General features: G+C 44.6%; 1 protein-coding gene across 1 annotated transcript in view; it reads right to left on the bottom strand.

Annotated features, from left to right (window-relative positions):
* EGFLAM (EGF like, fibronectin type III and laminin G domains) overlaps positions 1 to 23682 on the bottom strand; it is a 73489-nt gene extending 49807 nt beyond the window's left edge. The window contains exons 1-4 of the mRNA XM_068422999.1: positions 23517 to 23682; positions 6243 to 6352; positions 4139 to 4222; positions 2401 to 2427 (exon numbers count right to left, since the gene is read on the bottom strand). Coding sequence (XP_068279100.1) covers positions 2401 to 2427; positions 4139 to 4222; positions 6243 to 6352; positions 23517 to 23634 — 339 coding nt within the window. The 5' untranslated portion in view covers positions 23635 to 23682. The remainder of the gene's footprint in view (positions 1 to 2400; positions 2428 to 4138; positions 4223 to 6242; positions 6353 to 23516) is intronic.
* Positions 23683 to 26616: the final 2934 nt, after the last annotated feature.

The raw sequence follows: 26616 nt of genomic DNA, 5'->3' as shown, positions 1-26616 counted from the left end.
CTAATCTTCTAGGATCAAGATATTAGCGAATAGTTAAAGATTCAGAACATCATCAAGCTACCCTGACCTGTGGCAATTTCAGGGAATACCCACCTCGCACCAGAACACTTTCAAATGACATTCTGGAGAAGAAACACATTTCCTTGTATCCCACTGTCCAGGAGTCTGGGAGTACATATTTCATTTCTTTTTTTGCTTGTATATAGAAGAAGGGTCTTAAACCCAGTTTTCCCCATTTCAGAAGAGACACAGTGGCCTCACAGATAAGGAATTTAGGCGATATGTGGAACAGTTAGCTCCCCATAACTCTTGTAGTCTTTCCCTCCACTCAGACTGCCTCTATATTTTGAAGCATGATACCCCAAACTGGAGATTACATTGCCTTTACCACGCACCAACCTCAATTTCTTGTCTTACACAACACTCTTGCTAAAACCCTGCAAAACGACATACGGTATTTTCATTACAATCTCACATTCTTGAATGGGGTGAAGCAACACAATGCCTTTTTTGTGGTAGAGGAGTCAGGTGTACGTAGAAACCGTATATCCCTCCCTGCCTTGTCACACAGCTTGCCCTCCCTCCAACAGTGTTGAAACTGTTTGTGAGGCTGCGCAGTAAACTGCCTCACAGAAACCTGGATTACAAATTATTCTCCAAAGAAAACTTGTTCTCTGTTGTTTTGTTTTAATCAAAAAAAAAAAAAAATCAAACCCTGGACTACAGCAGCTGCAGAAACTGAGATGGGTTAATGACACTTGATCCCCTGACAACTCCTTCCCTGTGCTACTGGTCTCAGCTGGTCACTCCCCATTTTGTACTGGTGTGTTTGGTGATTTGATAGGGAGCAATATCACTCTCCAGGGCTCTGTGCCTGACCTGAAACCTCTCACCTTTAAAGCCTGCTAATTTCTCTTGCTTTTTTATTTTTTTTAATACCTGTGCTCAACTTCATGAATATTATGCCTAGTAGAACAACCACTTATTAAACTGTACTGCATCTGCACTCCTCCTGGCTGCTCTCACTTACATGTTCTCTATTACAAGATGACATAATACAGCTATAATACATTATCCACTTTGGTAACGCAGAGGCACTTGCACACAAACACACACAGAAACAGGCGACACAGTTCAGCTCTTGCTATGACAGTCTCCCACGGCCCAGAGAAGCCTCTGAGAAAGCGGCAGGGTCGTACCCGGTACCAGGAGAGGAGGCTTAGTGGTGGAAACACGAACTACGCAGACTTAACCACAAAACTATTGCAGATTTCTGTTGAGTTTGGTATGAATATAACAGAAAGCATTTCAGCGAGAACACCACTTCCTGAGGATTAATGACAGCTGGGAGCTGATTAATCCCAGTCAGTCATACTTCTCCACAAGTTCTCCTCAGAAGTGTTATTTTTATCAAGCAGAAAAAAAGGGCCCAGCATGGAACCTCAACGAAATGCCATAATCCAGACTCAGCTAGGTTGGGATTGAACCAGATAGTCCTGGTTCTAGCCCATCCTGAGGTCTCATCTGGACATCAGCCTCCTACAGTCCAACCAAACTTCCTTTAATTTAGACCATGAAAGCTGTGTGAGATCCACTAACTTTGTGGGATTTCTCCATTCCTAGAACACATCTCAGAGAAAAAAAAAGTTTGCAAGAGGTTGCTGATGGTAGGAATTTCAGTTAAACACTGAAATTGCTGCCCTCATCCTACCTAAACCTGAGCACCTCCTGCTTGCTAAACTCCCTCACAATAAGCCCGATCTGTTTACTGCTCATAGAAAGCAGACTGGACCAAGTGCACGACTGGAAATAATTAATCTGAATAACGCACCAGCTGCAAAGCCATTAAAAGGGCTGGTATTTCTTTCAAACCTATTTTATACTAGTTATTCACCTCCCACTCTTTCCTCCTGGGCGTTCTGTGTCTGGCCTCTTCCCGCGCTCCTCCTACTCAGCTCTTGCTGGACTGGCTCAGGTTTTTTCCTCTCCGTCTCTTCTCCCACTGCTGGACTGTTTTGCTCTTCCCTGTCACTCTGTGTCTCACTACCCATCTGCCCGTCCCCTGTAAGTCCTCGCTGCCTGGACACAGCTCATTTTTTACACAAATTTCCTCCAGCAAAACGTGACATCCATAAATACTTTTGATGACCTATAGGAAAGTTTATCCATTGCTAAATGGGAGCCGCTATACCTACACATGTCCACCTTCTTCGCATCTGGATTTTGAGCTTTAGCTACTATTTGTCACATTTTGACAAGAAAAGATCCTGCATAAGTGCTAACTAGAACCAACGTTTGAGATCAACTTTTGTGTGTGAATCTGTGGACAGACAGGTCAGAAACGTTCAATTTCATTTTAAATCACAGCTGTGACCAAGTTTCATGTGAAGCAATACTTACAAAAATTGCTTGTCCTTCAAGCTGACCCTGGGAAAAAGCAAAATAGGACGTGTTAATGAAGTAACATACTAAAAAGTGATGGCAAAACCACATAAATAACGGGTCAGGGGATTAAAACAAGGCCAATGTTGCAGCATATAGTAGTCTATGTGGCTGTCGTTACTCATCTGTGTCAGTACTGGGATGCAGACTCTGTTCTAGTGAGTAAGAATTACTGCTATCAGGTTTAAGATAAAAAAACAATGTGCTATTTGATCTTTGTTGGTGATACTAGGAAGAATGTTTTTTCAGGGAAAAAAGCAAGTGAGGAATACAGAAATAAAGATCAGAAGGGAGAAAATAATGCATAAATAAAGAAATAATATATCACGGCAACAGGATTCTTTCATTTGCTGTGATCCCAGAAACCTGCAGAAGTCAGAACCAACAACCAGAGTGACAGAAAACTGCAGGAAATCTGAGCATCCCTCTCACTCACGTGTCTCACATGGAAGGTTTCTGAGCACTGCCCAGCAGGGATCAGGAAATATCAGTGAATGCATATCATTGAACATGAGGTGGGGAGGCTGAAGGTAGAGGGGTGAGGAAATAAAGGAGAATGAAGATGAGTAGAAGAGAAAAGAGATAAAAATTGAATTGTGAAGAAGGATTGCCAAATAAACATTGGAAAGCCTGCAATGCTCTTCTGTGCATACACGTAAGCCTTTGATTCCTGTGCTGGTAATGCTGCTGTCTTGTGGAGAGACTGCCCTTTGCAGAGCGTGGTATGAAAGTGCTCCCCTCACAGCACCCAACCTGCAACACTCCTTCGCTCTCTGCGTGAGCAGAGGCCGGAAAACATCTGTTCCTACCTTGCTGAACTCAAAAAGCAGCTTCTCCGCACTAAGGAAGCACCAGCATGTTTCAAGAATACCCTTTAAAAGCAGACAGTATTAAAACCATCCAGAAGCACAGAGGAATTGCTTTCATCTCGGCACTAATTGTTCGGACGTGCAGCAGAAGAGGATGGGTGGTGCTCATTCGTGAATGGAAAAGGAGAATTCAACAGAAAAAGGGAAGGAGAAAAGAGAACAGGAGAGTGAAATAAAGCAAAGTAAGAAAGCAAAGGAGTGATAAAAGGAAAAACAGAAGTAAAGGAAAGGCAGAAAATGGGAAGCAAAGAGGAAAAGTAGTGCTTTCAAGAACAAAAAAAACTAGAAGCTGAGGAAATCTTCCAGGAGATGGATTTGTACAACTGCAACCAAAGCAGCACTATTAAACTTTAAATTATGTATTTCAGGAGGCCACAATCTCACACAGAGACAAAAATACACTGAAAACTCTGTCTCCTTTAACTCACACACTTACCCGTGTCAGATGCTGAAATACACACACACTGATAATTGCAACTGGGACTGTGCATAGAGTCATGCAATTCCCCTTCCATGTGTGGAAGTGCAAAGAAAATGCATGTTCGAAATTAAAAGTTCTATTTTAGTAGATGCCAAAGGTCAGTACTAGGAAGACGCAAGCAAGTCCCAACAGTTTTACAGGACAAGCTAGTCAGACAACAAGGAGCAAAAGTGTATCACACTGACTGGATTACTGAAAAACATTGTGATTTCCTTTTGCTCAATACCCAGAGCAGATCTGGGGCTTGGATCCTTGGCATAACTCACAAACCAGCAGCAAGTAGACAGTTGCAAGTTTCCACTTGCAAGTTCCGCTCCAGTGCTCTGACTGTTGATGAAATACTCACCATGCTAAGCATATCCAAACTCAGGGGAACATCATGCCAGAGCTGTTTAACTGCTTTGTCATCTTCAACCTCTGAGTAAAAGACCTTGGGAAGAAGATATAGTCAAGCCGGTTAAAGCAATAATGCGATGCTTCAGAATGACTTAAAAACAAGTGCATTGTTATCACATAGGGGACAGCGCTTGAGCCTATGATCCCCTACCTTTTCAAAAGCATGAAAAGCTAACACACTTTAACATTCCCTTCATATCTGCTATAAGTTGTCAGTATGACCAAAGGACACCATCTTACCGTGCATATGCTGAACTGAGGTGAAACACAGCCTAGCTTTCAGGGCAGACTTGAACTGACAGCTTTAATGGTGCATCATTTGGCCATAGTCAGCTTGGAGAGCAGAAGATTTGTGGGACTGGTCTGCACAAGTTAGGCATTTTACTTCGTATAAGGAAGATATTAACGTTACATGATTATGTCATTATAAAAATTGCTGTATCATAAATGTCTCTCCATGCCTGTTGCCATGTATTGGAGACTAATGAGCCAGGAAGAGTCTGATTTCCTCCTGTGCACAGAGACCCTGAGATGCCAGAGGGTCAAAAGCTAACATGAAGTGGGTATGGCACTATCAATGCTTTCTGTCATCGGTTTTACCACCATGCCACACGTGAACTCAAGACTTAAAAATAAACTGGGGCTTAGAGGCTTGATGTACTGCGTGAGCAGTGAAAACTGTTTATGATTTGTGACTATATAGTATTGCAACTGTTTAAAAAATAGCATGACCTATAGAAAAGCCACCTACTCACTGCACCTCTGTTTTCACACAGAAGAATGGACCCAACTACACACAGACCCCAGCTGAGGCAGGGTCTGGCCAGAGAAAGTGCTTCTCGCTGTCCTAGATGACGAGCACTTTCATAACAATAAAAACAACCCTGCACGTGGGCTGCATTTGTGTCATTTACATACCATGAAGGGGCATGCGTTCCAGAAATACCTATTTCAGGGAATTTTCTCACTCTTTTAGTGTACATTAATAATAAAGGTATTCAGAAGTTTTCTGCTTCCCACATTTTTTCATAAAACTGAATTTTGGATTTTTTTTTTTCTGGGAATTTCAAATCTTTCCACAGAAAATGCTAACAAAAACAACTGCTATTTGCTTTTTGTTAAAGGAGAAACCAATCAATTCTCATCAATATCCCACATCTTTGGTGCTAATTTCCCGCTGACTAACTTCTATTTTGAGACTGAGTTTCATTGCCATGGAATACCTGTTAAAGCAATACCTAATAAACATGAATATAAGGCTGATCAGTGCTCATTGTTTTTCTGCTTTCACACTAAAACACAGTGCCCAGTTTAGGCTAGCCACTCCGCTTTGCCCAACAGGCAGAATGTAAAGTGGCAGAGGCTTGCAGGGGGTCAGAGCCTCCCCTACAAAATTGCTCAGTAAAACAGGAAAACCATCCGACTTCTTTAAGGGAAATTCACCACAGAGGTAGGAGGGAATAAAAAAAAAAAAATTCTCTTTTGATATTTAAGCTGTGGCTGGGCTCCCAGGGATGCAATGCAGTACAGTATCTACCAGAGGAAGAGATACCATAAAACTCTCCTTCCCCTCTACCTGCCGCCACTCTGTGAAGGTTCAGAGATGTAGCTTGGAAAAGCTATTCCCACTAAAGCAATCCTCAGGCTGGAAGTACGAGTCAAAGGATCTGAACAGCCCTTAAATCACCATGGATCTCACTTCACTTGCACAGTGTAGTATCGACCTGCTCTGCTCTACTTCACTGCTTTACCAGCTGCAGAGAGCACCGAGATCCTTGAATAAAAACCACAACAGAAAAGCAATCTATATCCACTACCAGCCCTTGGTATCCAACCCAAATTCCCACCATAGCCTGCTTCTGAAACATGAACTGCTTCTTTCTTAAAGTTACAGCTCAATCCACTCAAGCCCGCTGTCCCCTGACCACATTCTGGGCAATGGAACGATTTGTTACGAGCACGGGCTCTCCTGCTTGTTTCTCCGTGCCGTGTGCGTCGTCTGAGGCCACGCAGGGTACTGCAGTCCTCTCCTAGCAGCATAGAGGATCACCTACCGTATAGCCCGAGATGGTGCTCACATGCTGCTTTGGCATCTTCCATTGCACGCTGAATGCGGTGCAGTTCAGTGAATCCAGCAGTATATCAAGAGGAGGCCCCAGCCTATCTGCTCAAAGCAAAAGGACATTGCATAAGAAGCTATAGGACACAAAACCTCTCCTTTAGCCACCTAGAAGGTATGGCTTTGAAGAATGGATGTGTACTGCCCTCATTCCAACCTGTCAAACATAGCCCATCACTCAGATTTGACTTGGGTGCATCTTTTCCCTTTCCACTTCTGCCTTCCAAGGTAGTGGTGGGATAGCAGGAGAGAGGGCGAAGGGAGACATCCCCTCTATCAGTGGCAAGGAGCTGTGAATCAGCTCAGGACACCTCATGGACACCTTTAGCCTCCCCCTCACCGCCCACCCCAGGCTTCACGTCCAACAGCAACACCCTGGTGTCAGGAAAATCAAACCAAACCCAAAACATGTCTCCTCTTCAGCTCTTTGCTGCTTTGGCACAGGCCAAGAGACCCCCTTCACAGACCACCGAGAGGTCTCCCGATCACCACCAGCCTCTGCAACCTCAATTCCTTCATGACAGCTATGGATAGGAAGGCCAATGATTTAAGTAAGAAGCAAGTTTAGCCTGATGAGAAGAATACAAAGGACCCTTCAGTTCCCGCCTGCTCCTCTCCAGATGCAGGTTACAGCAATGGGATCTCCTGCCATCACGCTTTCAGTGCTGCCACGATCAACCCCATCTCTCACTGGCTGCAGCGGAAGGAAGGCATTTTTATGGGGCTATACTGGTCTCACAGCACCTATCCATCTCCTCTTCCCATGGTACAGGTTGGCATTTCAGTACAATGGCTAGTTCAATCACTGCAAATAAAAAAGGCTGTAGAAGAAGGAAACCCTGAGATCCACATCTCCAGTAACCTGTTAGCAGCTGCATTTACTGTCTGAGAAAGGGGCAGGCAGAGGAGCATGTCTGCTCTTCAACCCAAGCAACATTTTTAACACAACTTCTCCAAACCACCATAATCCATGCTCTTGAAACCAAACCCACCTAACAAACAACTGTAGGAGAACTGAATCAGACACTTACACACCTTCTTTTTTTTTCAAGGCAACAGTTTTACTATACTTAGTTTTTTGCATGCCTTTACCTATGAAAATTTTAAGTAAAGGCTAAGGAAATCCTTTTTTGCCCTTTTTTTTCCACTAACTCTGACAAAATATCAAGTGAAAACAAGCTACTGTAACGGTCATCTAGATGTGAAGCAAGCCGACATCAGATTTACACTTGTCACTTCCACCAACATATTTGATTTGAAGCTAAATACACAATTTAACAGCTTACAATCTCTGCATGGCATTAACTGGCATCAATACCCGAGTAGTTAAAACAAGAGCAGAACTGACATTCTGGTCCTTTTCAAACTGACCCTGCATTTTCCCGCTGTCAGGAAACTTTTTGGATTATGTTTCTTAATTTGAGTTAAGTGTGGCCAGTTGGGTTCCACACCTCTTGGTTAATACCAATGACTCTTTGTTTTCCTGGTCCTTTTATCTATTTATTTCTCTTCAACACTAAAAGAAATCCTGGACAGTTCTAGGTGCAATCATAAAAGGATAAATATATACATGAGCTTTAAGAGACCCTAACTTCTCTCACCATTTGGTCCCTGCAACTGAAGCTTCAGTCATTCTTACCTAAAAAATTCCCAGCAGACAGTCTCCTGGGCAAGGCTGCACAAGGACTGCATGCGGTGGACTCCTCACCAAGAACTTTTTATTTTTTTCCTTTTATTGTTGAAATGACACAGTAGGGGATAAAAAAAAAACAATACACCTTCAGAAAAAGGGACTACCTGCTGTATGTTAGAGGTTTGTACTTTCTACATACCCCAAGGATCTTACTTATCAGTTCAATTTCAAAGAAATTCTGAAGACTAATGCACTATTATTCTAACATGCCCGAGAAGTCCGTGTAGCCATAACAGGACATTGCTACACTTACACATTAAAGAGAGAAAACAGTTAGGGCTCTACCTGCACGATTTGTCCTCATTCCCTGCAATGATCTAACCTGAGTTAATGGGAGCATGCACAAGAATTACAGTCTGCCCCAACAGAGCTCTTACACCATAAACATAACCCACCAGCCAGATTCCCAGTTTGCCTCCCAGCCTGTTGTGTTTCCCAGAGGGTAAAACAGGGAGATGTAACCCCCTCTCAGCCCCTTCCAGGGACACCACCAGCACCCCCCTTCCCCTAGCTCCCAAGGAAGGGTCACAGAGGACGTGAGCAGATACTAAATGGATCTTCAAGTAAACAAATAACCACACAGTGCTTCAGGCAATGCAGCTGAGCAACCCACAGGCATTTAAACATGCTCCTGAGATGCTAGAAATTACCCAGGACCCAAAGAGAGGGACATCCAGACATCCATACTGAAAAATTATTTATTAGCACAGACTTAGTCTCATGGATCCCTGCTTGGTTCAGGGGCTCTGCACTCATCATAGATCCACCCCTCATGCTCACCTCTAGCCTCATGTTCAGCAGTAGCTGGACCACACACCAGCATATACAACCCATTATACAAAGAAGAAGCAGGGAAGAGCAGCCAGGGCTGGGGTATCGCTGTCTATTTAAGCAGCATTTCACATGCAGAAAACACCCTTCCAATCTTCACAATACCCAGTAAGGCAGATTAGTATTAGAGCTGCAACAGTAGTAAAGAAAAAAAAAAAATACCCCCTAAACATTCACTTTTAACATATTCATGCTATCCTTATATTACTTTCTGGAGAGGCTCTATGAGACAAGTTTGCTGGGAGGCATAGCTCCTGAAACAACAAATTTTAACCTGCAATGACAAGCAGTCATATAAGGCAGGCTTCAAATTCATGTTCTGAATGCACTACAGGCCAATAAAATTATTTACAGATAGTATTTGGTGAATAATTTGGAACAACAAATAAATTTGAAAAAAAAATGCAATCCATTTGCAGACTATCTGCAAACAGAGAGGCGACATCTGTTTAATAAGGAGCCGTGCCATGAATTATTCACCCAGCCCTACTAAACACTACTATCTCCAGTTTGCAGATGACGAAAGAGACACAGAGAGCCAAACACTGACGTCAGTTACACCGGCCTATAAATTGTCACTGGAGGGGTAAACTTAAGTCGGGGAAAATGAAAGCAAGGAGCTGGAGAGGTCTGTATTTCCATCCTCGTTGTTTAATTCTCCCTATAAGTCAGGGAATTGCCCTAAAGCAACAAAGACGGTGGCAGGAGGTGTGCTTGGGAACCAGGTGTAAACACCACTGGCACCCAGCACTGCCTTTGTGAGCAGCCTCGGGCTGCTCAGCGGTCACACGCTGGTTTGGGGACAAAAACAAAACTGTGTGACAAGCAGGTGCATGGTGCTCATCCTGCTGGGGACCGCGCTGCCTCCTGGTTAAACCCGGGAGCCAAGAGGAAAAGGAAAACCTGGGCCAGCCTTGCCCCGCGCACAGAGTTGCTTCTTGGGGAGGATGGAGGGCAAGGCAGAGAGGAGCATCTCATGCTGTGTGGCAGTCCCCACAGTTTGCTGTCACCGCTTGCTGATGTGCGTCTGGGGACTCGGGGTCACTTCTGGTTGGCAGAGTCTGAATTTCGCACAACCCGACAGAAAGCAAAAAATGTCCATTTTTGGACTGAACTCTCCCTTCATAACCATAACAAAGTAACTGTGGGATCTGACACAAGCAATGTTTATGCCACCAAGATGCAGGAGATGTCATGGCTTTGGAACAATAGTGCTGCAGCACTATATCAAAGCAGTTTGTCAGCTGATCACAACTGTTGCAATACACATCACCGCTTCACTAACAAATTATTTTGAGATAAATGTGCAAGATTGCCTTTTGCAAGATTTTGCAGAACATCATGTATTAGGCACACTAAAAATGTATATTAAAACTGGTCTAAACATTTATGTCTTTATGATACAAAGGTCATGTTTAGACTATAAAACATAAAAACAGTTTTCAAGGGTAAAACTCAAGGTATTTGTAGTTTCCCCTGCAATTCAGGTCAGAAATACCTCTCTTAAAATTCAGCATCGAATCTCTGTTAATCTGGTAGCACCACACACAGTGCAAAACCTCAGTGGAGCCTGATCCCCCTTGCAGCCTGCTGGTTGGGAACCTGCAGACAAGGGAGGTGCAATACATCTATTATTTGTACACACTCTGAAGATCTGCCTCAGTGATGATCCCACCTGCAAATGTCCTCTGCAGTTGGATCCTGTGAATACCTAAGAAGGCATGGAGAAGAACAAGGAACCAATTTATATAAAAATAAAATGAAACACAATCTGTACAAACACAGGCATTCTCCTCTCTGGCCCATCAGGCACAGAAAATTCAATACTGTCCAAAATGCTTTGACGAAACTGGTAATGGAAGTGATGACTTTGGTCCCATGCAAAGAAGCCATTAATCAGGGGAGGAGCACTCTTTCACATATGATGACTACACATAGTAGAAGTATATCAAATACAAGAAGTTAATAAGGACTCGGCTGTAGATAAACAATGTTGAGTTGACAATGTTGTATTTACTTTCCTACTTACAGTTATTTTGTTTCTTGTTTATACATCTTCGGTTCTGTACTTCTAAAAGTATGCAAAAACTGCTAAAGCAGTGAGGAAGTCACCAAACTCTCCAGGTGAGCTGAAGAACACATGAGCCCTCTCCCTAAGCTGGAGTTGATTTCACAATTTCAAAATAACTATCATTATTTAAATTTTTGCTTCACAAAAGCAACTCAAATTAAAAATGGTAAAAAAGCTTTTCCCATCAATAGAAGTGTCATTTCCATTGCAGCTCCCACTGCTGCATGCAACAGCCTCTGCCCATATATCAAACACCCACAGGCTACCATCAGGGTGGCCACAGGCTAAGTGCCTCCTGGGAGCAGTCCCCAGCCTGTGACAGTCAATGACATACCGCTGCCTCAGTATGCTCCCTGCCATCACTGAATCCACTAGCAGAGATGTCACTTCCATGTCTACCCTTGTGATTTTAAGCAGAGTTAGCTTGGATACCTAATGGGAACTCTTCAAATTAACCCGCCCACTGCTCCCAGCCTAACCATGCTGGTCTCATGCAGAGCTCAGGAGCAACAACTTCAGCTCAATTCTTTCCTCCAGCTACCGCAAGAAAAGTGCTAGTGCAGACACAGGCAAGCTCCTTCCTCCTTCCAGTCATGAAGTGACCCTAAAATCTTCCTACAGTGATGAAAAATGATGGAAAAAAACTCAACTTCAAAACAAATACTTTTCTTATGTTCACAAGCATCACATCTGAAGCACTTTGGATGAGTTGGATAAAGCTTATCACATTTGGTACTTCTATTTTAGAGGACATTTCAAAATAGATTTAAATTTGAAATTACATGAAAATAATACTGTCTGAAAACAGTATTTTTAAAAATATTAATGAAAGGAATATCTGAAAGGATTGGGGTTGGAATATTTTATTTTAGAATTTTAATTATATTTTGCATTTCATCTTATCTTTCCTTTTTAGATGTTTATGCTGTTTCAAAACATGCAGGTCCTGAAATAATATACAAATAATACAACTGATACAATCCACATGCAATAATATGGTAATTCATTTAAGGGAAAACAGATGGTTCATTTCATCTTCACTAGTTTGTGGTTTGGAAAATTAAAATCTTTATACTACATATTCCGTACTACTATTAACAATAGGTCAACAAAATGATATAATCATTTCATTATTTTACTTTTAAATCTCTGTGGGAAACAGCTAAGAGGTACCGACTGAAGGACTCCCCTTATTTTCCAGGTAGATGTGTCTCCTGTTTGTGTCCCATGAAACAAGAGAAATTTGTTGGTGAAATGCCAACTGTCACTACTATGTCACAATATAAGGAAACAGGAATAAAAACCTCATGAAAGACAATTCAAACTAGTTCTAAATTGAAGTTTTCAGAACAAAACGTTTTCCAGAAAGAGAAATCCCTTTGGATTTCTTTTGTTTCAAACATTATTTAATTCAGTTCACTAATTCATTAAAAAACCTGAGTTTTATTGAAATAGCATTTTATCACTGAAAAAGCTGTTTTCAAGAAAAAAGTCTGCCCACTCCTACATGTGAAACAAAGTGTATTATGGCCCATTCACTCTCTCACTGAAATATTGGTGAAATTCTCATTTGTAAAACAATAAACAGTGATAGGGTCTTTTCTGACTTCCCTTCTTTTTACAGACTGAAAAAGGTTATGCAAACACCACAGTGGAATGAAGACAAACCGAAAAAGGCCAGGAAATCCTAAACGAAAAAAATGTGCCATCTTTTCATCTCTTTGAAGCATTTTCCAGCTCACACTGCCCAGCAGCGGTTCGTAAGGGAGCAAGAATCTCCCAGCCGCAGCAGCTACAAAGGATGACAACTTGAAACCGGAAAATCTCAGCCGGTCTCTCCTGGTCCTCATTGTGGTGCCCTGAGTAGCAACGTCAACGTGGAAAACATCAAAAAATGGAGAAACCATGACAGTCGTTGCTCTGAACGAGTCACCTACCGCTGCTAGTGCACTAGGTCCTGACAAGAGGAAATCCACTGGGTCACCTGCACGCTGCAGAGGCTGCAGGTCGCATGGCCCTATAGAGGCACCATGGTTTTCGACCCAGACCACGGTGCACAAACGTTTGGAGGGACTAACCCGATCTTGGTTAGTCCTTTAAGAATGCTGTAATAAACACAACAAGAAAACCCCTCAGTGTTATAATAATAGCAGGCTTGGACCCACGTGTTGTTTTTCTGATGCAGTATATAGCATCTGTTGTCTGCCCCAGGTACATCTGAGGTGACGGTCGTCGGGGTATTTATAGCCTAAGGAAGAGGAATGAGGGAGGCAAAGCTCAGAACTTAAGCTACAGCGCAACACAGCGAATCCCACTACAAAGGAACAGGCACAATGTCAGTGGTGACTTTGTTGCAGCTCTTCCTGCTTTGCCTCGGCCCTGCAGATCACGGAAGAGAAGGGCAGAGGTGGGAAGCCCCGCTCCCCTCCCCGGAGCAAGGCTCTGCTCCTGGGAAGGCTCCGACTCTGCAGAGAAGGGAAGGAGAGAAGAGGAGAGCTCTGCACAGTGCACAGCGACTTCCAGGTGGGAGAAGGAAAAGCGGAAACTGAGTTTTTAAATAATTTTTTTCAAGAGCTAGATATAGAAAGAAACTTCTAGCTGTGGATGGTTAGGCACTGGAACCGCCTTTGGGGAATTCCTGGTGCTGAAGGTTATTAAAAGCAGGGGACACCATCATCTCTGAGCAAAGGTCTAGTTTATACCTGTCCTGCCTTTGTCAAGTGGAACAGACAGGGCAATCTCTGGGTAACTCTTCAAGGCTTGTGTTTTAAATAATTACTGATTAGAGGCCAGTCTGACTAACACATGTGAGTACACTGTACCTGCATCTGAGATAACTTGGTGAAATATTTCTCCTAACGGAAGTGCTTCCCACTTCCAGTACAAATGTAGTACAGATGCCTGTAAAAAGCCCCACCAACACACTCCACCTGCATAACCTCAGGTGCACTCCTGGAAGCCTGAGTCAAAATCTAGCACTCACACCCCTGAAACCAGGCTTGTGCTGCTCCTGGGGCATGGCTGCCCTAACTCCTGATATCCCCACAGCATCTTGGCCTAGCAGAGGAAAATGGTAGCCAGGACCCTCTGCCCAGAGAAGGGGAAGCACTGAGGCTCACCCCTCCCTGCTCCAGCCCACAGGCTGCTGGAATGCAAAGCTCAACATTTTTCCTGGCTTGGGATTTCCTGGCTGGGCTTGGACCTGCCTTGTCCCTGCGGATGTGTCCAGCGGCCAGTGGGCTGCGGCTGGCCCTGCCTGCTGCCACAGACCTGCCTGCCCTGGAACTGCCTGCCTTCTCACCTGCTACTTCACCAGCTTTCAAATAACTTAAAAAAAAAAAAAGTCTCTGGGAGGTTTAACGTTAAGTATCACAAAGTAGCTGAAAACAAGCAACAGCATGTTACCATGTCTGTGCAATAGACTTTAATAATCCATAGGAGAGGCTGGATAAGAACCAGCACGCCAAGTGCATCCCCTGGTATACCCTCCGACCCCACGTCTCTCCGGGAGCAGCAATCAATTAAAAAGCCACTCCGCTGACAGGCAGAAGCAGCTTTCCAGTCAGGCACCCCAGCGGGTTTGCACGGTCTGCTCAGTGAGCCACAGTGGAAACTGCACCCAAGGAAAACTCTGTCATCCAGAGTGCAGTTTCATCCTATGACCGAGCAAAAGCAGCAGCTCGCTGCCAACAGCAAGGGCGAGGTCTCACGCCTTCTCCTGCCCTGCCACCTCCCCAGTCCTCCATCCCTCTCCATCTGGGCATTTACCTCCACATTCCTACCCCAGGGCTTCTCCCCCCCTCTTCTGCACCGATTCGGGTGTCATATAAGAGAACCCAATCCACTTCCACCAGAAAAAAAAAAGGGCTGTTCTCCTTCCTCTCGTGGGTTACGCATCTGAGGTGTTAGGAAGCACAAACATCAGAGGAGCTCCAGAAAACGTGACACTCCAAACACTAGTGGAAGCAGAAACAGGAAAACATTAAGAAAGTTGATCACACAGTGCTTGAAGTTCCTAACCGAGTCTTAGGCATGGTGAAAATAAAATCTACCAACCAGGCTATTAATGTTCCGAAATTAAATTATAAAAATAAGGATAAAAGTCAGCCTGCTATATTTTCTAAGCTTTTATAACACTGGTAAAATACATAAGAGAACCACATATCAAAGACTTCATATTTATTATCAAAAAATACAGATTCATTATATATATAAGAAATATATATAAATGAAAAGGGCAGTTAAAACTACAGAAATGCCAAATAAATAACTTGAAAATTTCTTTTCCCATCGATCAATATCTCTTAAGGGTATATTTTCCAAGTGCTCACTATCCAAAGCTTATTATCTTCAATGAGAACCATGGTAAAATTGTTCATGATACTCGAAAAATGTTCTCCTTGATGTCTCTTAATATCTTTGCTTTTTATACTACAAATTTCTGTCTCACTGATACACAAAACAAAACTGAGCTCTTGAAGAAACAGCTTACTTGGTATAAGAAAAAAAATTCAACAGGTGCTTCTGGAAAAGTGGTCAGATAGAAAAAACTGACAATCATACATGTATTATGGACACACACACACAAAAAGGTTAAAGTATAACGAGGACAAAGCTGACCATTTGACAAGCAACAAATGTGCAGGGTGCAGACAGGACATGCAGCATCTTGGGTTCCCACAATCCCTACAAGTCCTGAGTAATTGCTTTGAAGCTCATTATTGGTGGACACAAACAATCTGGTCATGTGGTACTCCAGAGAGTATCACACAAATAAACACACGGGTTGGTTATCCCCAAGGTCTCGGCACAGGCCTCATATGGCTACACCACCTCAAATGGTAGTGGCCTCCCACCAAACACCTTCGTACTGATCACAAATAAAGCAAACACTCGCTGTCTCTGTAGAAAGTACAGCAGTTGGTCCACTTCGTGTTTTCAGGCCATGACAGGATGGAGATCAGCTCAAAGGAAGCTAGACACCAGAGCTGAAATACAGTTTCAAAAGATACTTGTGACACTTTGCAAAATCACAGAGAGGATGAGCTTGGAAGGTGCCTCTGGAGATCATCTAGTCTAAACCCCTGCTCAGAGCAGGCTCAACTACAGCAGGTTGCTCAAGACTTTGCCCAGTTGGGTTTTTAATATCTCTAAGGATGGAGACTCCATCACCTGTCCAGCCAAGTGCTCAGTGACCCTCACTGTAGAAAAGTTTTATCTTATGTTTAAATTGAATTCCCTGTGTTACAGTTTGTGCCCATTGCCTCCAGTCCTGTCACAGGGCAGCACTGAGAAAAGCTTGGCTCCATCTTCGTCACTCCCCCCATCAGATTTTATATACATTGATAACATCCCCCCGAGTCTTTTATTCTCCAGGCTGAACTGTTCCTCTCAGGCTCTCCTTGTCCCTGAGATGCTTCAGTCCTTTAATTATCTTTGTGGCCCTTTGCTGTACTCGCTCCAATATGTCGATGTCTCTCTCATACTGGCCAGCCCAGAACTGAACCAAATCCTCCAGATGTGTCTCACCAGTGCTCAGCAGAGGGGAAGGATCACTTCCCTCAACCTGCTGGCAACACTCCTCCTAATGCAGCCCAAGATGCTACTGGCTTTTTTGCTGCCAGGGCACAGCCATCAGGGCTGCCACTGGTCAGTGATCCTAACCTGACTGGAGAAATCAGCTCAACTGCAGCTGTGATTTTACTAAAGGCTGCTGAAGGCCAGGTCAGGGAGGAAATCTGGCATCTTCTCAAGGAGCGGGAAATTCTTCTCCGACTCAGTTCCTCCATAAGAAACGGGGTAATTTCACTACCTTCTGTAGTCAGGAAGTCTCTCCATTCACCAGCAGTATCAGTAAAAAACACAGAGGAAATTCTTTGTCTCTATTAAGTGACAGAAATAGATGTGTTTTTTAAGCCTGAATCCCCACACTAATGTAGTGTGGGACATGGCTGTGTATCCAAAGAGCCAGTGACAAGTAGTGGGATGTGAAAGCTAGGAGAATGACTGGGAGGGATGAAACCTTCTTTGCTGCAAGAGACAATGAGACATGGAAATATATCTCAGCATAAATAAAGACCAAATATGTAAGGGAACAAACAGCAAATGACCCAGGCACAGTTACGATGTCCACAAAGCTAGCACCTAACACTCCTTAATCCTCTCAAAGCGTTCCCTGCTCCACCGCAGCTTGCAGAGTCCAGCCCTTTGGCCCCAGCTCTTCCCAGGGCTGCCCCACCATGCAAGCCATACCCTTCGCTTGGCATCAGCTGGTTAAATGTCTCTTTCTTTTCCCCTTTCTGCCCATTTTAGGTGCTGTCTAGGCCTTTGTCTAGCAGTGACTTTCTTCACCTTATATTCTGCAGGTTTCTTCTACCATCCTCCCCATGACCACTGCATCTTACAACTCCACAGAGGTAAATGGCTCAAACGCTCTCATCTCAGCATACTAAGTCCATTACCATGTATATGGAGAGAGCTGCAGTCCTTGACTGTATAGTTCACCATACCATAGCACTGCCATTATGACTATTCATTTAAGATGAAAACAGTAGTAACCCACACGCAACGGGTTCATGTGGGAACAGGAACGTCATGAAACGGGAACAGGAACGGGATCTAAAAATGCCAGCAGGACGTTGGCCTCTGTGTTCACACTGCACTCGGTAGAAGAACTGGTGTGAGCTTCGTGTATTTCACACCATACACCTCTCACTTGGAGAGTTTTATGGGTCATCACACACCGTATTATTAGCTAGGTTTGAGTCAGTTAGCTGGTTGTGATGGACCTTCCCTCTAAGCCTCCAATTTTCAGTGCCTTATGCCCTCCTGAAGCAGTTACTTTCAAAGACGAATTCGGCTGTACTTGTTCTCACCTCAGCGACTCTGAGAAATCTGAAAAAAAAACATTCATCTTTTGCCATGATTTGGATGCTCAAATTATATGAAATAACTAATTTGTTTTTTATGTGTAAGCACCTCTGCTAAGAATAAAAAATAAAAGGAAATGCGATCTTGCCTATTCTTACACAAAAGTATTTCCTTTCAGTTGGAATTAATTATGAAGAACAGGTTTTGGGTTTTGTTTGGTTTGTGGGGTTTTTTTAGATAGCTCATTTGTTTGCACAGAAAACCATCAGGAAATTTTATTCAAGATCACATAGCTAACATAGTCTCCTGTGTGCCTGTGGTTTATTACATGATCACAGACCACTGTTGCACATTCACCGATAAATATGGCACCAAATTGTAAGCTCTTTAGTATATGAAATAATAAGTCTGCAAGACCTCTTCACGGTAATTTACTCAGATTACCGGCATGTTTGACATATTTTAATAACTTTTCAATATGAGAAAAACTTTCTTCAACCATTTATTTTAGAGTTTCACTTCATTGTGGCGGAAAAGCTGTGAAAAGGTCGCATCAGTTCTGTTTTGAGTCTCCATCACAAAGCAACAATGTTAGTCACCTATTTTTTTATTTTTATTTTCAGTAAGACCGCATCAAAGGGATATAAGCAGAATCAGGCATAAGGTTAAGTCCAAATATAAGTATGATCTGAGGAATGGGAAACTCCCAAGTACACTCTCAGCTAATTGATGTTTGTGGGGCACTGAACTCATCCACTGAAATTTTCTGTTTCAAGACAACAGGGTACTCTCCTGCTCCTCAGGATGTCTTTTGGGTGACTGACACTCAGAATCCCTGCCATTAAGTTTAAGAAGGTCAATCTCATTGTCGGATGCGCTCACTCCTGACGAGCTGGACACAGTACACAGTTCTGTGCCCTGTCTAGTCCACTGTCACTCTGTATCTGCCAGAGAAAAAGAGGGTGTTTTTTTCTGCAAGGCAAGCTGGAAGATATGGAGGCATTCACCTATGTATTATTACTCACGTAATGCCTGGCAGCCTTGACTAAAATTGGGGTACAGCTGTGCTGAGCACCCTACAGAAGTCCTATTACTGTCCAATGTGGCATGGCTGGAAAAGGATAAAAGCACAAAACCACTCTAATCTCATTTTGAAAACTGAAAATCTGGCCTGGGAAGGACTGGAAAACCCTCAAAGCAAGTCTGTGACAGCCTCAGGATAGAAAGATTTGCCAAGGCTCACTCTAGTGCCTTAACTCCAAAACAACCTCTTTTCTCCAAAGCATCACTGGGAATCCCAATATCTGGTATAGGTATAATTCCATTGTTTTTTTTTAAATTTATTGGCTACTTTTACCTTTCTCAACACTGATGGAAGTCTTAGAGGGGGCACTGGCAAAATGGTGTCCAAGAAAAACATTTACCAAAAGTTTCCTTTTACAGGGGAAGATTCCGATTCCAGAATGGAAAAGACAGAATATGTTTTGCTGTGAATAAGACTAACTAAAATGAGAAAACATACTTCAGAATGAGTGATTAGCTGTCAGATACCAAGTAACACGCTCAAGTGAAATAATTCAGTGCATTCCCATTGCAGCCCTGGAGGGTATTAGGGGAATGCTCGTATCTGCACGAGGTGGTGACGGGATTGAGCAGCGCTAGCAGGATTTACCAGGAGATGGGCGCCAAAGGTACAACAGCAAGTCCAATCAAAATGAAAATGTCACACAACATTGTGACACAACTTACACCCAAATGCAATAAACAACATACATATATAATTAGTGCTTGGTCGATTTTATTGGTGTTGAAGACATCGAACAGTACAGTCTGATAGCCCATGTTTTGGCCTATGTCTGAAACAACAAAAGAAAGATATTAATCTTCCCCAAAATTAATTATTCACATGTTCTTTATTAGTTTTAGCTCACATATACACACCGTCTCTGCCAGCTCTGCAGCCCTCACGTTAGGAATCATTCAGCTTTGGACTCATTCCCTTCCTCAGACACTTGACATTCAGCAGCAGATCAACATTACCCTTGTATGCTTTATGTGCAGAATTTATTATAGCAGTGAATTACAACTTATTCTGTTGTTGTTCAAAAAAAATGTAATATTTTAAAAACTCAAATAAGCACCTCTCTTCCTAAAGACTGCTACATTTTCCCTATCTGTAGACTTGATTTTCAGGGCAGTTTGACCTATTTTGATACCTAAATAGGGCTAGACTTTCAAAAGTGTTCCATATCCAGCAGCTCTTATTATAGTCAGATTTTCTAAAGAATTCAAGTATCACAGTGCCAAGTTCTTTGGAAAAAAAGTCATTTACTGTAGTGCTGATGAGAGAGCTGGGCTCTTTGGAAAATCTGGCCCTTATATTCAGTGCTACACTCCCGTAAAGTCTTCAGACTTTGACCAGTCTGATTCCTCCAGCATTTACACACAAAGCCAGTGATGTCTCCCGTTACGGACATCTGGGAAATAGATACAATACAAGCCCAATTCTCGGTTTATATTAGCTGGCAAGCATAATATAAAAAAAAAGATTCAGATATGAATATTTTATTTTCCCTGTGCAGACCAACTCAACAGTTTTAATATTTCACAGGGCATTGGAACTTTACACTCTGATACTTAAAAAGTAAGAATGCAATATAGTGCAACAAATTCACCCCATGAACACCCCTGGGAAATCAGCTAAGTGGTCAGCTCTTTCCCCTACAACCCTCTAAAATCATAGAACCATTAAAATTCAATATTATTGTGTTTATATTAGTAGTAATATTACACAGTGGGGGCTAGGTTTAGGCTTTCCAGCCTTCAACCAGTTGACTGAAACTTGGAACAGAAGTAGTGAAAATCTGTGTCTTTGCAGAAGGCAAAAAAAGCAAGAAAACAATGTGAAAGCAGCAGCATGAGTGCCAGCTTCTGGGAGTACAAGATTTAGAGAATCCCAGCTTAATCTGTTCCCAACTACGCCATTCACCACACGGTGCCTAAGGATTTGTTTTAAGCCCTTCCCAAAGTGTCTGTCATCCCATTTCCTTGTCTCCAGCAAATGTATCATGTAACTGTACATAAATGTTCAAACGAGTTTAGCAGTCAGCAGGATGTTTTGAATTTGAGCACGACAGCTTTTTCCCCTGAAGTTTGATTTAAGAAGTTGCATTTGTTGCCATTTTATTATATGCTTTATTTTTAACTTCACAGACAGATTTCTCACTCCGCTGCTTTCTTGGGATTACAAAATTGGTCCTTGCAAGGTGAGCCCTGAACAAAAAACTTGGAAAACGGAGGTGCATTTTACTATCTTTTTTTTTTCTTTTGACCCACAGGACCCCCCAGTCAGCTCCACTTATTGAAGATGAACTGGTCTTATCACTTCTCTCTCAATACAACACTTCTCTTTCACCTCAGTTACAATTCCTGTACAAGCCTCACTTCTATTGCTATTAAAAGTGCAAAGTGAATGGGAAAAAAAAAATCTCAAAGAACTTTTTACTATCTTATCTCTTCTTCACCCGCTACTTTTGGATGTGTGAGTAAATGACACTTTCCTTTCACTCTTAACCGCCCTGCATGTAATATGCTACAGAACAAGGCAAAGATGTGAGCTACCTGGAACTATACCTGTTCTCAGTGTTTTGACAGCAACGGTTCACAGTAGGGACTCAGCTGCGGGATTCTTGGAAGCCTGCAATTACAATAGCCCTTGGCAGAACGCAGGTGGGACTTAAATCACACACTGCTGCACACAAGCTGTCTGGGGGATTTCCCTCTTCAAATCTTGCTACAAGTGGATTTTCAAATGTTTGCATAGATTTTGAAAAAATTGTTCCCATACAAAACTGGCTACTCCTTATACAGCAAAAAAAAAGCAGAAAAGGAACGACGGAATCAGTCAATGAACCTGAAATAACATATGTTATATAAAAAAACTAACATAAAATGTGTAGCTAACAAAACTAACGTACACACAATTTTATCAAATTAATTCTTCTCCTCCACAGTACTACAGGTTATTTGTTTCCAAGTTTTAAACTGTTTTTATTCAATGCATAAGAATACATTTCCATTAGGTCTGTCATTCTGCCATGATCAGGGGAAACAAGTACACCAGTACGGTAGAGGGATCTTTAAAAATATTTACACGTTTCCATCCCTAACTTCACATATCCACTAGTTTAAGGCAAGCTACTAATCAACTCATTCACAACTACTGTCTATCTAATTTCCTCAAGTACTTAATGGTAGCTATTATGATAACCAAGGATCATGGGACTAGATCCCTAAGAGACAAGGTCAGACCAGTAAAATTAGCCATCTGTCCCGTAAAGGCTTTAAGCTCAGGCTGTATTTAAGTATTAAGTTTCCAACTGTACAGGCTTTTTTTTTTCCTCTCACAAGAGCAAGAGAATGCACAGTACTGATTCTAAAAAACAACAATGCAAATCTTTTAACACTGTGGAATATATACAAAAAGGGTCTGATCCTGCGAACACTTTGTGAGGCAGAATTTACTAAACTTGTTACATTTTCCATTGATCTGACACCAATGAAGTCAGTGATAAAAATCGGCGCTGGCCTGAAAGACTCCAGGATAGTCTCAGTGCTTGAAACCGTCCTGGGTGTTAGTATTTTCTCTAAGCACCACAATTTTTTAAGTATGCAGAACGTCAAACTTCACCATGCACTGTGTCCTATCTCACTGTTCACATTTCACCTTACTGTTTCATATGCTGCAGACTGCAGGGGCTGCAAAAGCTGCTCAGAGTCCAGGTTTTTAACTTTCCACCACTAAGGACCACATACCATCTTGATCAACGTGCAAAACCCCGCGACAGCCGTGGGTACTCTCACACAGGTCACAGGTAATGCTCTGCCAGAAGCATGACCTTGAAGCACCGCACATCATGCCTGGTACAGAACGACTACATTTTTTCATGGAGTTACTGCTTCCCTAGACATTCTTCTTTCACATTTACTATGTGTCTCAGGTTATCCGCTACCACACACATGAATGTCACAGCCAAAGCACAGCCTTGCTGACAGGAAACCTCTGACAGGCACAGAGGTTCACCTGGCTCCTAACTCTGCTTACGCAGCACCACAGGTTACCGGCTCCTGGCAAAAACGGATAAAATCTTTGCCAATTCCTTCCGCAGTAGCAGCACTCGGGTCCTGGTCAGTAACTTGAGTGAACCCACCGGCATTGGGTGTAAAATGCCAGAGAAATTGGATCGCACACTGATTCTGCAACTTCACCGCTTCTGACGGCACATTCCCTGACATGGCCTGGGCATCCTCCCCCACCCCCGGGCGAAAGGACAAAGCAGGGGCTCGCAGGGAAGGGCGGGGAGCACCGCCCATCCCGCCGGGCACCCCGGCCGCCCCCGCTGCGGGCTCGGTCCGCCCGGAGCTCACGGACGAGTTCATGTCACACGGCAGCGCGGCCACCTCACCCCGAGAGCCAGCAGCCGCCCGAGGAGCGGCCGCCGGCGGGCACTGCCCCGCCACCGCCGCCCGCAACCCCGTCACCGCCGCCCGCCGCCCCGCCGCCCTGCCACCGCTGCCCGGCCGGCGGAGCTCCTGCCCGGACCCCGCTGGCGTCTCCAGCCCCCGTCCCGCGGCAACGCCAGTTTTAAAGGGACGCGAAACTTTGCTGGGTGCAGGGCGCGGCGCTCAAGGCCATCCCCCCGCCCGGGCACATCCTCCCGCCCGGGCACCGGCGTCCGCCCTACCTTGCCGGCGGGGGATGCTCCTCCGCGGCGGCACCGCCGCGCACCCGATGCTCGAAGCCAGGAGCAGCAGCCAGGCGAAGCAGCGGGAGCGGCGGTGGCAGCGGCCCGGTACCTCCATGTGCGCCGCGTTCCCTCGCCGCCGCCCGACCGGGGGAGGTGGGGGCCGGTGGCTGCGGGCGAGGGGCGCCGCCGCGGGCGAGGGGCGCCGCCGCCGCCGCCGCGCGTCCCCTCAGAGCGGCAGCCGGGCGGGGAGCGGGGCTGGGGCCGGCGCGGAGCGGCGGGGCTTGTACCGGCGCCGGGCAGGGACGGGGAGGGAAGGAAGGGAAGGGGGGAGGAGGGTGGGTCCGGCCCTTTGATGGGATTACCGCCGCCCGTGGGGCGGCCGCCGCGGCCCTAGGCACGGCTCGGCACCTCCCCCGCGGGGCGCCGCCGCCACCCGCCGCGCCGCAGGCCGCGGCCCCCGCCCCGGCCCGGCCCTGGTGGAGGGGTCGGGGCGTCCCCTGCCGGGTGACCCCCGTGCCGGCGGAGCCCCTCGGCAGGCCGGCCCCGCCCGCGGGGTGGGCACTCGGGATCCCCGCCCTGGGGCACGGTGGGGCGGTGTGTCACCCCTTCCTCAGCGGGGACCCCTTGCCCATCCCCGCCCTCCCCCTGCGCGGAGGGGCGGCCTCGGCTCCCTCCCGTCCTGCGGGACCACAGCTCGGCTGCTGCTCTCCCCAGGGGGCATTGGCATTGACACTTGGGTTCACGGTTTCGTCCTTTTTTCCCCTGTTTTCCCTGGAGCTGACGCGGTAGCCAAGTGCTGGGGCGCAGGCAAAGCTAGGGAGAGGATTCAGTGAGGAAGTTGTTGGTAAATTAAGAGGATAAATTAAGTTTAATCCCCCCAGATGGAGGCTGAGACCTACCCAGCCACTCAGACTAATATAGAAACCCCTCTGGAGATTAGAAGGGATGGGGAGGGCTGGGGGAGGAAGGCAAGGGGAAGCTGCGGAGTTTGAGGATCCCACGAAAAAACAGGAAAGGATGAGCAAGGAGCCCAAAGCATCCCTTCAGAGCAATATAGCATTGGTGGGATGAAAGGCCAAAACTGTTTGGTCCAGTATTCCATCTTTGAAATTTAACAGACAGAAGAAGGTGCAAGAAACTTTGTATTAGGCAGATGTGGGATTATCTGCCCTCTGCTTTAGGTCTCAACCTAATCTCAATTAGAAATCAGTTTAAACCCTGAAACATCATAGTTGCTATGTCTTGAGGATTTGTGTGGGCTTTATTTTGGAAATGAGCTTCATTTGTTTGTTTTGCTGTTCACTTTGATAACGCTGAGTGGGTTTGATGTCCGTATAAATTATGTATGTTTACAGTCTCTTTTTGAATTTTATTAAATTCGTAACACTGATACTCTGTTCAATGAGTTCCAGGCGGTAATTTTATGACACGTGGAGAAAAAACAGGAGGAGATGAGAAAAAAAGCTGTCTCTCTGCGGAAACAATGCTGAGGCAGGAAAATAAGGAAAGATGCACCCTTTCGGGGTACGAGAGGAGACAAGGAAATGGTTATGAAGTCCTTTTGGACAGAAGATCAGAGAAAGGGAGTTGGAGCCCATGTCGTATACAAGCACTGCAAATACCTCACAAGGAAGTTGGAGTGGCAAATCAAAGTCCTCACAGGAGATGGTGGAGAGGACAGCCCTTGTGTCCCTCAGGGACAAGGCAAGGAACAGAAGCCTGGTTCCCTTAGAAAGGGCAGCGTGCGAGTTTCGGAGTGATCTCTTCCAGGAAAGCATGCTCGAAGCTGCAGGAATTAGAGGTGAGGAGAAGTTCTGTAAGCGTATTTGAGATGCCGGTGGTGTCTCTCTCACACCCTTATCAGCCTGCCTTTGCAGAGCTGGCGGGATTGCAGTATGTGTGAGAGATGTGCAGGGCCCACGGCAGGAATTCCCAGTGGGGTCAGGGACTGCGGTGCATTGTGAAACTGCAGTTCACAAGGCAGAGAATGAACTCTGGACACCACATTTGCCCACAAGTCACATGGGACTTCTCACTGATTGGTAAAAGATGGCAGACGGATCATGGGCATGGGTGGAGAAAAGCTAAGTCTGTCCTTTATATACGGTCCAAGCAATTGTTATTTGTACAGTGTGCTGTCATCAAATACATTACTACTTCTGCTTTTCTTCTTCCTTGATCTCCTTCCTTCCTTCTTTCACTCCTCTATGTCTTCTTTCTTCTGACTTTCTTTTCTGGCAGCACTCATATTGGCCACTGTAGTTTGTCTTCTCTCTCACATATGCCTATCTACCAAAAGTAATCTGTGATTAAGTAGTAGGAGGACATATTGAGGCCAAATTGATTGGACCACAAAAGTTCGTACCGCTGAGTTTCGTCCAGTTGTAAGATTCAGACAGATTTTGTAATTTTAATTACAGTTTTGGAAGATTATCTCTGCAGCCATGCAAGCTGGAAACTTGCCTTCTGCTAGGATGGAGTCGGATATTCAGTTCTGGGTGTATGGACAGGTGCTCTTCTTGAAAATCCTACCAACAAAGGTAATCCACCACAAGCCTGTTGAATTCCCTCTAAATAACAGAACGAACCCCAGTGGCTTTCTCACTGGTAAGGTTTTTACACTCTCCTCATTGGCATAGTCCCTGGTTGTCTTCCAGTAGCATACTGATTAACAGGAATAATGCCTGGCACACATTTGTTATTGCAACCTCCCTCCAGAAGGAAAAGCATTTTCTAGAAGTGGAGTATCTAGAATTAACGCTTAGAATCAGGGTTAAAAGATAAGTGTACACCTTGCTGTTCATTGATCTGGGAGAAGGCAAGATGGGTGAAGTGTACCACATACTCCTGACAGTGCTGTGTTTTGGGAGGGATTCATTTGCCAATCTCAGACCAGCTTCCAAGATACATCATCCTCTTCACAGATGAAAAAATTACCTTTATCATGGAGGACTCTGCTGTGCCAGAGGAGCACAGCTGTTACTCATGACACACCGTGGCTGCATATTCATTCAGTTGCTTCTCCTTGTCCTGACCTGAAACTTATTTTGTTTGGATTCAGCTTTAATCAGTGGTCTGTGATTGGATCCAGCCTCAG

The sequence above is a fragment of the Nyctibius grandis genome, chromosome Z, assembly GCF_013368605.1.
Source record: "Nyctibius grandis isolate bNycGra1 chromosome Z, bNycGra1.pri, whole genome shotgun sequence".
NCBI classification, from domain to species: domain Eukaryota; kingdom Metazoa; phylum Chordata; class Aves; order Nyctibiiformes; family Nyctibiidae; genus Nyctibius; species Nyctibius grandis.
The sequence above is the reverse complement of the archived record's forward strand: the minus strand, read 5'-3'. Positions and strand labels throughout refer to the sequence as shown.